Source organism: Penicillium samsonianum, assembly GCF_028829775.1.
Source record: "Penicillium samsonianum strain IBT 33392 chromosome Unknown utg000006l_segment0_segment0, whole genome shotgun sequence".
NCBI lineage: Eukaryota > Fungi > Ascomycota > Eurotiomycetes > Eurotiales > Aspergillaceae > Penicillium > Penicillium samsonianum.
This window is the reverse complement of record NW_026643264.1, coordinates 608,383-619,319: the sequence shown is the minus strand read 5'-3', so window position 1 is coordinate 619,319 and position 10,937 is coordinate 608,383. Positions and strand designations below refer to the sequence as shown.

Sequence of the window (10,937 nt, the reverse complement as noted above, 5' to 3'; positions counted from 1 at the left end):
CGTGTTAACCAGAACAGTGTCAAAATAGACATCCTTAGCTCTACTTAACAAGCGTTATAGCTGGGCCATGCTCATGTGACAAACCTAATTATTTAAAATGATATCTATACCAGGACCAGTCGGATATCCAACGGTGGTGGCGTTTTTTCGGTCTTTGGTCTGTGCTAGGAATGAGTAAAAGGGATCGCCAAGTTTTAACTTTCATAAGACCTCTCCAGCTGCTGTATTTACTCGAATCTCTCTGCGTGCCCGACCGTACGCCTCTAGGTCAATCACTCTCCATTTTTTTCGTGCTCCTTCCCATTTACTGGAACATTTCGCCTTTACTATTTTCACTCTACGAATGCCTTCTATATCTCCTTCTCTCCAAGTCTGCGCTCCTATGACCTCTTCCTCACTCAAATGTTGCTATACGCTCGCAGTAGAGACATAAAGACCGGCCGGATTCTGACCTAGCCACTCGTCGAAATCCAACGACTCGTGGGAGCAGCCTCCGCTCAGCAAAACAAATAGCATGTCGTAACTAGTTATTCCAGTGCTTTCTTACTTTATTCAATGCGATATCTTTGTTCAATGCACTACCATCTTTGTCCCTCAGCCTACCAATGTGGTAAATTGATTGAGCACCGTCACAAACATTATGAAGGGGCCAACTCGGTATCCCAACGATTCATTAGGTCTGCCTAGGTTGCCTGCTCTCCGGGGCCCTCCAGCCCCCAGATTCACGACCGTCTTACCAAATTCTCTCACATCCATCATGGTGCATTCCGTAGTAATATAAATCTCGAGTAACGACGGAAACCTGCCTGTTTTGCTTATAAAACTCGTCATATCGGTTGGTCTTGAACGGGCTAGTTATGGAAACAGATTATATTTAACCTTCCTGAAATTTCGAGTCTTGGACGTCAATTGGACTTCTCTGCCGGGCAAACGACCCCGCGAGTGTTTACAGTCTTGCCACTAATATATGAGCGTGTAAGTGTAGGGCTCCTAACTATGTTTGCTTCGCCTAAATTTCTACGTCATAAATTTGATATCTGCCTCCTGGCCTTGCATTGGTGTTTAACGGGAATACTTCAAAACGCCAGCGCATGTACAGTCAAATAACAACAGAGAAGGGGACAAATCTATCTGCCTCACAGCCAATGTGCATGGTGGGTCTCTTCTTGCAAGTATGCCCGGGTGTTAAGTCAGAGTGGGGTTCTATCTGGGATTCTATGGGTTGAAATCAACGAATCTGTCGTAAATTAAGTGAAAAATAGCTGGGGGGCAGAGACATTCGGTCAGTGTCCCTGGCACTGCTGGATGGGGATGAGTGGTTCAGAACGGAATTTTACCCTGCGCATCCCACGCTGAGCGAGTCTAATGCTCGGGATGTGGTCCATTTGATTTGTGAGCCTCGGAAATGAGACTAAATACATTGCGACGTGGTTTGGCTATGTGGCAACTGAGAACAGAGAGATCCAACTGAAATAGTTCGAGGGATAATCTGTAGGGATATAGAGAAGCGTCTAAACATCAACAGAGCCTCCTTGTCTTCTGATGAGCTTCATTTTAACCTTGACCAGCAGGCGTGCTTCATACTTGAGGTGAAACCTCGATTACCAGAGAATGGTCAGCTTGTTGCAATAGAAACAGCCAAGCACGCTTCAGTGGTACTCAGAAGGCATACTCAGACCTTTGGCTGGATTATTTTCATTATATTTACGTATTCCCGAAAAGTATTGACTTGAATAGGATCCATCAGTAATAGGGTGTTCTACGCTCGCATGGGAATTTGATCTAAAGAATCATGGTTCGATGAAGAGAACCAGCTAGGTTATGAATTGCGTGATAAACATGTTATCACATTGAGTCTACGCTCTCCATGTCCAAGTATGTTGGGTTTGGACGATGTTTTCCTTGTTCATTAGTTCACTAGCGCTACGACCTGTTAGGCTGTTGGATACATGTTGCCATCTATCAAGTGCTGCCTTCGAGCACTGTTCAGTACTCACGTACACTGACTGGCTGCTCAGCTGACTGCTTATAGTCGTTTTATCGTTTGTTCCGCCGTGGTAATAAACCCGGTCGCCCGCATGAACTTTGAGCTTGCATATATATATACTTATGTCACTGACGCTCTCCAGGGCTAGATTTGGGAGGGGCATTCATGCCTCAACAGTCTGTAATTAGATCACAAAGGTTCCCAAGCCTGTTTTCATATTCATGATAATTTTAGCTTCGGATCCAATTACGGTCATACCATCAGCCAAAGGAAGTTCCAGTGCGGGTAAATCTAGCTTTTGGCAGAATTCATGGATATATCCGCTTCGCAATTTCTGATCACCACCCGAGTGCGAGAGTTGTGGGCATCATAACAGACTGTAAGATATTGCCAGCCATTGTGCTGATGGATTTCCCAAAATCCAGTCTTCGCCAGAGGAAAATCCGAGGCAGCTTTCAGTCAAACCAGGGCCTCAAGGAGCCCCACTTACGTGGTAGCAAACCAAATCTCGGTGCGAAGAGCCTGGGTACAAAAGGCCACCGAGACAAACCTCTGCCCCTTATACCAGGTGTTGCAGACCCTGTGAAATTACTTCATTCTAACGAAGAGAATGGTGATCTGCACGGTGCTTTTATAGATGGAATCGAGCTGCAAGATCTGCGTCAACAAAACCAGGCATGTACCGAAGCACCTTTGGAAGACGACAGTGAGAATGAGTCCGACCGTTGGCCACTGCTCTCAAATCCAAGCAGATGTAAAATTAAAAGTCACCGTATCTTATCTCGGTACCGCGAAAGCTCAATGCGAACGTGCTACCACCGAGTAAGGGCTCTAATTATAGAGAAGTCTCAGCACATAGCAAGCATTTCACACAACCTCCCATCATCCTGCATGCTGTGGCGTGTCAAAAACATGTTTCTGAGATATAATCGGATTGTCCACCCGCCAATATCGAGGTACATCGGCGAGCAGGAGTTTTGGATATTGCTCGAGAGGTTTTTCGGCCTTGTACCGCTTCCGCCACTATTTTTACAACATCTCCCAGCATCTGATGAGATTTTATATGCTAAAAGCTATCTAAGATCAAAGCCAACCCCAGTGGAGCATGGCAATAGGAGAGATGACGGAAGGGACTTGGTTAAAGTTTGCACAAGGTTGACGGAATTGGTCTTTCGTAATAGTGATAGCAAAAAGATTTTCCTTGGGGTGGATCCAGCGGCCCATTCTCAGATAGCGGATACATCTTGGGAAACCTTCCAGGGTTTCGGGCTCGTCCATCGATTTTGCAGCGAGTTAGGGCTACGGCAACTGGATTTCGATAATTTTGAGTCTCAAGAAGCGTGGCTTCAGGTAAAGTCTGCCTTTTCTAAACAAAAGGAAACAAAGCTACGGTACTAACGTCATTTAAGACACAAAGTATTCCTTTCCGAAAGGGCCGGTGTATGTTGCAGGTTTGGGGGTCTTTACGTTACTTGCTGTTAATAGGAAGACAACCTGATCCGGCTCAGATAATGAGAGGCGGGCTGCGCCAGATATACCAAGCACTTTTGACATCTGATGTCAAGGCCCCCGGACCCCAACACATACATTTAGTCCATTTTCAGACAAATCTGCCACGCGTGGGCGAGCAATGTGCGTAAGTGGTGTGGCCTTGGACTGTTACATGGGCTGTTATTTAACGGCGTGCGTTGTCGTCACTCGCGTCCCCACCGAGTTTTCACCGAGGATGCTGATCTATAGTCCATGACTTTTACACTTTTGACGTATTCCAGTCTCCGGCTTCCGCCTGCAGTCCCTATTTGACGGAAAATATCTTACGAATCATACCCACATACCACAGTTTGATGATCTCTCACCCCAAAGCCACCCTTTTGAGGATTCTATCGCCTGCAGTGTATGGGCGTGTAGGCCTTCTGCTCGAGGCTATGCCCGGAGTAGTAATATTCTTCAACTGTGCCTCGATTGGCAATCGTTCGCCTGTGCTCTTTGTCGCAGTAGCCTAGTTCCCAATTGGAATGCCCTGAGTCGGCCGCTTTGAAATCAATCACTATCAGGGGTGTAATTGACCAACCTGTGGCTTTTGACAACGCGGGCATAATTATACAAGCCCCAAAATAGACTAGATGCTGACAGAATTCAATGAAATTGCTTTGGTGTGATCCCATTCGGTAAGCTTCGGCGGGAGCATATGGTATTGGGAGCGTCGTAGGCCAAAAGCGGAACCACCTCTTCGTACCCAATTTGGAACCATGCTTTTAGTTGTGGGCTTGAGTGAATTTTATATTGCTGAAGGGTATTAGCAAGTCGATCGTACCAGGCATTTAAATGCCCAGGTGTAACTGCTTCCATCCGATCTTTTTCCATTGGGTTTTGTTTAATATAGAGGTACTTATCGGAAGGAGCTTAATAAACCGGTATGCCCAGTTATAACCAATGTCCCGCTCTACACTGTGACGGCGAAGTATTTGGACGGCGCAGTCATGGATCATCTCGGCAGTTGGTGGTGCATTGGCAGCATTTAATGTATGTATCCAATAAATTAATGCCTGCTCCTGCTTTGGTTCTAGCATGGGCCTATACGGCCATTTTGAGGTTTTGCACCCTGAGCCCGACCTCGTAGAAGCTGGTACGGAATGTCTAATTCCCGCCCCAATTTAGCGATCTTTGGTTTGTCAATTTCGGCATATAATTGCAAGGCAATTTCAATGCGATCCTCCATTTCCTCAGATATTTGAGTCATATTTGGGGTGGTGGTAATGAATTTAACATGGTGGGTTAATAGAAATTATGTTTTGTGTGGTGCGGCCCAACAACCCGATCGGGTTTTTGTGCCAAGCATTTGGGCCGGGTATAGGCAGACAAGTAGGCAGATCGCGCTCTTTAAAATTTCCAAGCCCATGAGAATTTACGAGCTCAAAGGGACAGTTTGGATATTCCGGTATTCCCAGACGTGATTGGCACATATAGTTCACTCTGATGATATTCCGTGATAATGACTTTCCGTGTGTCGTGGTTACAAGCGCCGATCCCGAGCGTCTGATTTTGGAGGTTGTCTGCCCGGGTCCTAGGGCATGTGCCATATGTACAACCAAAGAAAGGAATTTTCAATGGCGACTGAACATTAATCGCGATTTGATCCATTGAGCTATAGTGCGTTAAGTTACCCAGAACAGGGTCTGACAGGCGATTTGCCTATTCTTTGCATGCAGAAGTGTCATAATGGCCTCGCTCTTTGGATCTGCATCCTATATTTACGTTCTATATTTCAAGGCGAGAGCTTCTCGGCATGTTTTAGGGAGCCCAAAGGTGCAGGACAAGCCTTTCGAATAGAATGAGCTGGTCAATTTTATACAATGCCGCTTCTATACCACTATTGCACGCCATGTCTACAGATACACATACATCAGCTCTATTCGAAAGCTTCCGCCCACCTCAGGGCTTGCCTCAAAGAGAAAGCACTTCTCACTCAACGCAGGTCTAAAATGACATAAAAAAAGCAGACGCGCATCTTCCTCTATAAAGCATGCTACACAAAATTTCAAGACTTTAAGCTTCCTGTTCTGCTTTGAGCATATGTGTGCAGCGCCCAAGGGTTGATCTTGATCGCACACGGAGGAAATGCAAGCACTGCGATGTTTTGATACGTGCCTGCTGGGAACTGGCCTTAGTCAATAATATTTATTGGTAAATTAAAGATGGACGCTAGTGAGAACGAGGATGTTGGTCACAAATTTGAAGTAGGCCAAACTTGAGAATTTAACAAATGAGCTTCATGTGCGTCAAAGTCTCAAAAAAAAAACAAGCAGTAGAAAGACGGGCGAGACAGCTAAATTTACACGTCCTTCAAGTTCTCCAAAACAAATAGCTGGTCCTTTGAGTCTATGTTTACGCCAGCCACCGTAGACGTGGTGGAGGAACACGGATGATTACCTGAACGTAAGGAGTATTGTGGGCCTTATCGCAGCGTATAATGTCATCACGCACGGCTACAAGAGCATCACGGTCGGACAGATATGTACTGATGTTTTCGTGAAAAGTTTGGTCATGCCCCCAGGCTGGTCGCGGAGGAAAGTGCAGTGGAGAGAATCCGGTTATGTGTAGTTCGATCCACTCCATCCAGTATACTCCCAGTTTCTCCCTTATGTGTTGGAAAACATCGTGTATACCAGTTGAGGCACTCATAATGTCCGGGCCCTCCCATTTGAGCAATGGGGATCTCTGGGAGGTGGCCACTAGGATAAAATGCTAATGAGCGTGAGCGATATGAAATATTCCATGAATCTGATTACGTACGCCGGGAACGAACTGCGGACCTCTGAAACTGTTCTGGACCCATGCTGGAACAAAAGACCATATATCTCCAGACGAAGCATCACCGGTCGGCGTTGATACTGTTTCATAGGACTCTTGTTTGACTGGAGGCCGCTTGATAGGGCTTGGCCAGGACATATAGTCGCCTGATGGCTGGTTGAGGGGGAAGCTCCTCCCACTTGCTTCGGTATTTGGCAAAGTCCTTGGGGAAATGAGCTGCTTCTTCTCAAAGCGCTCTAACGACATATCGAACTTGCCTTTCCCTCGGCCTCGGTCAGGAATCTTGTACAAGTGTGCCTAAGAATTAACAGTAGCAAGAAACGTGGTGAAGGCTCTGAGGACATATCGTATTTTTATATGGATCATTTCGTAGTACTGACTAAATTCTACCGATCGCCTACTAAGGTAAAGGTCGAAAGTAGACCTTGCGCAAAGGTCACAACTTCCACGCCGTAAGGTGTCGCTCGTGCAAGCAACTCTGATAAGATTTTGCAAATTCCCTCAATAACGTTTCCCTTCCGTAATTGGACATAACTCAACACATAGCCCTATGATTGGGGGGATTGTGCATGCGATTTGGTACTCGCTTCTCTAGAGCTGAATGTATCTCAGTGTTTGGCTGCATCTAGTGGCTTAAAGGATGAGATATTTGTTAGGCCCATACCGAGATAGCTGAATAGGAAGCCAGAAGATGACCTGGCACTTAGACCGAAACTCATGAGATCTGATCCATTGAACAAGCCACGCCTAAAGATACCTCGTCTCTAGTTAACCTGGACCTACTCCTTACTGATGCAGTATGTATATATTTGCGAAGGAAGTTGGACTGGCGCATGAAAGAAGTGTACATACATCTATAAATCATCATCGATTAACGTCAGAGCGGGGGCCGTAATCCGTTTCCCAAAAGCCCGCATCCTGACATCTATGCTGTCCGCACTATTCGCCTCCAATGTATGTTTAGTCCAAGGCGAGGGTAAATATTCCAGCGAGCCACATCTTGGGCCGGACATAGTTTTCTGACAGGAAAGGGAGTTGATTGCTCGGAATGGCAATTGTGATAGTACAACATCCGATAGAAAATTTTATTCTTGGCTTGCACAAAACTTGAGTCACATCCAACCCTCGCCATTTTTCTCTGCTCTTTTTGGTCCATCGGGGCCACACTCTCTGGAGCAGGGAATATTTTTTGGCGCGTGAGGGCATAGTACGGCTAATGACTCTATCATTGGCTGTTGAATCTTTAGCAATATACCTGACAATAGTGGGGATTATCTCACTCTTCGGCGCACTCGTTCTCCCGGCTGATCTGCTCTTCTTCCTCTAGAATTTGCACTTCACTGTCAGTCACTGGATGAGATGAGAAGCAGCCATGCGAGATTTCTGGCAAAGACCTACACAGCCAGTAGACAGGACAAAGAGAGGCATCGAAAAGAGCAAATATCACACATCCCTGCAATCAAGAGGGAATGTGAGGCGGGTAAGGGAATGCACCCCTCTAACCGCCTCCACGTTGTTAACTCGCACTCACAGCAGAAAGAATGTCGCGCATCATGGATAACAGTCCGAGAATACGCGCTCAGTTGCTCCAGCATCGAGGGTTTGCCTTATCCTTCCGTCTTGGTCGTGACGACGAAGCACAGAATCTACTACAAGATCTTTAAGAAAAGGTATACAAGCGCATTTGGCGCATTGGGAGCCATGGTGGATAGCTTTGGAAAACTATTTGAGATATATCCATGAAGATTTGGATTTGGAAATGGGTTTCTTTCAAAGACTTTGCGATCCCTCTAGCACCATCCGGAATCAAAGGTCGGTCTGGCCCTGCCCTTGTATCGCCTCTTGTCTTAACCGATTTATATATTACCCCACTAGTCATCGGCGCTCTTGAGAAACAATTGAAGCGTCTATCGGAAGTACAAGCAAACGGCATAGGGGCACTGAGGGAAGTATGCTCAGATAAACGTCTCACGCATACAGGACGGATCGTAATCAGTTTCAACATTTTGTTCTCTTTGAATGTTTCTCGAGTGTATATTTTTAGTTACGCTAGGCCTAATGTGGCTAGTCAATGACAGACTCTTACTCACAGCCATTTTCCTATTCGATAGAGCGAGATAAGCTAGGCCAGATGTAGACTGAAGTGGATCTAGCCAAGATTCAAGAAGAACCGAAGAGAATAAAGTGGTGAAACTGATTTCGAGCGAACCTATATAGAACATTGTAGGTCAAAGGCTCCATTCTCGGTCAGGACTGTAGCTAGCCGGCCATAAAAGTTCTGCTCAACCGCCCTCAGATATTGCAACAGCTTTCCAATTTGCTGCATCTCTTTCACCAAACCCTAAAAACTGAGAGCTATCCAGAGAGAGCACTGAGAAAAAGGAAAAGGGGCCTGTGAATACAAGCTCTCTACCGCCTGCTCCAGCGTCCATAGAGCTCCGAACTTCTAGGCCCTGATGGCCTTTTATCCTGGCTGGATCGGGGGACAGATGTTTACCATTCGCCCCATAGTATATTGAGATATCTCTTTTCATCTTCACTCTATACATATTTCCAAATCACCCAAATATCTACCAATATATTTCAAAGTATACCTGTGGTCAAACATGGTTATTGGGATGCGTAAGAGCATGGGTAGACCATCAGCCATCAGACTGTTCATAAAAACCCTGTGTTGTCAAACAAACCTGCCCACTCCACTCGAGTGTGAATCAAACGTTAGTTGCAGCCTAATGTCATGGCACGTCCAGGACGGAAAAGGCTCTGAGCAGTTATTGGATCTATTACTTCTTCTTTCGGTTATATTCAATGCGAAGATAGGCTTATAAGCCCCTATAGATGAACCTATATCACATCTGCTGATCTAAAAAGATATGCACTATTTCAGTATTTATCTTGCGATGCAGATAGAGCCAATTAGCGGCCCCACTGCTCGCTCCGCACAATAACACAATTGAAATCTTGGTTGTGAGGCTTTTCGAATGGTATGAATAGATCAGTCTGGCCATGAAGACGAGCGTGCTGCCAAGATATATGGGATTTTGGAGCTGCAACGGCTCGGGGCCTAAAGTGAACCAAGGCGTTTCAAAAAACACATGATCAAGAATGCAGGTTCGGGGGGAGGCGAATGTATTTCAATATGCTCTCCTTGACTAGAAACTGAGGTGATCCTTCCGTGGAGGCATATGCGAGGCCATTGCTTGACCTTTTGCCTCCCAACGGTTGACAGTCTTTGTCCAATACTAGGGCGAGGCTATCCCTGTCTCTCGGGCCCAATGAGTGAGGTTTTGGTGAACGCGGAGTGTTGTTTATCTTTGCTCCCACCATCATCGAAATATACTTACTTGCAACTATTGAATCCGGAAAATTATCTTTGATTAAGCGCTATCCTATTCGGCTTCATTTCTCTCGTGGCCTTCCTTGTCCTTCCATCATTCCCCCGCCCCGATTCAACCTGCCTCCAGCCCGTCGTCTCTGCACCTGACGCTCAGCCAACAAGATCAACATCGCTAGTGTACAGTATCCAGTTCTGCCTTTAGAATGGAGAAATACGGGACAATAGGCAAAATCGGTCAAGGTACTGGTCATTGACACGGCTTACAAGGACACCATTCCAACTTACTTCCTAGGTGCCTACGGCGTGGTCTACAAGGCCCGCGAGCTTGGCCATCAAAACCGTGTCGTTGCTCTAAAGAAGATCTATTTAGGAGGTGAGAATGAGGGTGTTCCTAGCACTGCCATCCGCGAAATATCCCTCCTTAAAGAATTGCACGACCCCAACATTGTACAATTGCTAAACGTTGTTCATACTGATGGGCACGACCTCTACCTCGTGATGGAGTGCCTTGACATTGACCTGGAGAGTTACATGAAGAGTGGACGAGGCAAGGCTGCTTTGGATGGGCCTAAGACGACAGCTAAACGAGGTCTGGATGGTGCCATAACACAAAGGCTAATGGCGCAGCTGGTAGAGGGTGTCCGTTATTGTCACAACCATCGTGTTCTGCACCGCGATCTGAAGCCTCAGAATTTGCTCATTGACCACAAGGATAATCTGAAGCTGGCCGACTTTGGCTTGGCCCGAGCATTTGGGGGCCCACTGCGCAGTTACACCCACGAGGTTGGGACCCAAATCTGGAGACAGACACAACGTCGGCCTACTGATACCATCATTATAGGTGGTTACACTGTGGTACCGTTCCCCCGAGCTTCTTCTGGGAGACCGCCACTACTCTACTGGTGTCGACATGTGGTCGGTAGGCGCTATCTTCGCCGAGATGTGGACTGGCAAGCCATTGTTCCCAGCGAACTCGGAGATTGATGAGATCCTAAAGATCTTCCGGTAGGTGCTTTCTGGTTGCTACCACTTCTTTATTAACTTAATTATGTCCGTCGCAGTGTGCTCGGTACACCAGATGAAGAGATGTGGCCGGGCGTTACCTCGCTCCCCTCCTACGAGATGACCTTCCCCAAGTGGAAGCGCCCTAGTACGCCCATTGTGCCCGGCCTGCGGCGGGATGGTTTGGAGCTTCTGCAGGCTCTGCTCGAATATGACCCCGTCCACCGTCTTTCTGCAAAACAGGCCTGCATGCACCCGTATTTCCCAATGGGCACCTCGTACTACTCGGGACGCACCTAG

The 10,937-nt window shown here is 46.7% G+C and overlaps 2 protein-coding genes across 2 annotated transcripts; one reads left to right on the top strand and one right to left on the bottom strand.

Annotated features, from left to right (window-relative positions):
- Positions 1 to 5,872: 5,872 nt before the first annotated feature.
- On the bottom strand, positions 5,873 to 6,544 carry N7471_010412 (uncharacterized protein; the record flags this gene model as incomplete). The annotated part of the gene is made up of 2 exons (XM_057283131.1): positions 5,873 to 6,232; positions 6,281 to 6,544. The coding sequence occupies 2 exons, from the start codon at positions 6,542 to 6,544 to the stop codon at positions 5,873 to 5,875; spliced, it is 624 nt and encodes a 207-aa protein (XP_057132110.1).
- A 3,294-nt stretch (positions 6,545 to 9,838) lies between these two features.
- N7471_010411 (Cyclin-dependent kinase 1) lies at positions 9,839 to 10,937 on the top strand (the record flags this gene model as incomplete). Its single annotated transcript, XM_057283130.1, has 4 exons — positions 9,839 to 9,875; positions 9,928 to 10,418; positions 10,477 to 10,640; positions 10,697 to 10,937. The coding sequence occupies 4 exons, from the start codon at positions 9,839 to 9,841 to the stop codon at positions 10,935 to 10,937; spliced, it is 933 nt and encodes a 310-aa protein (XP_057132109.1).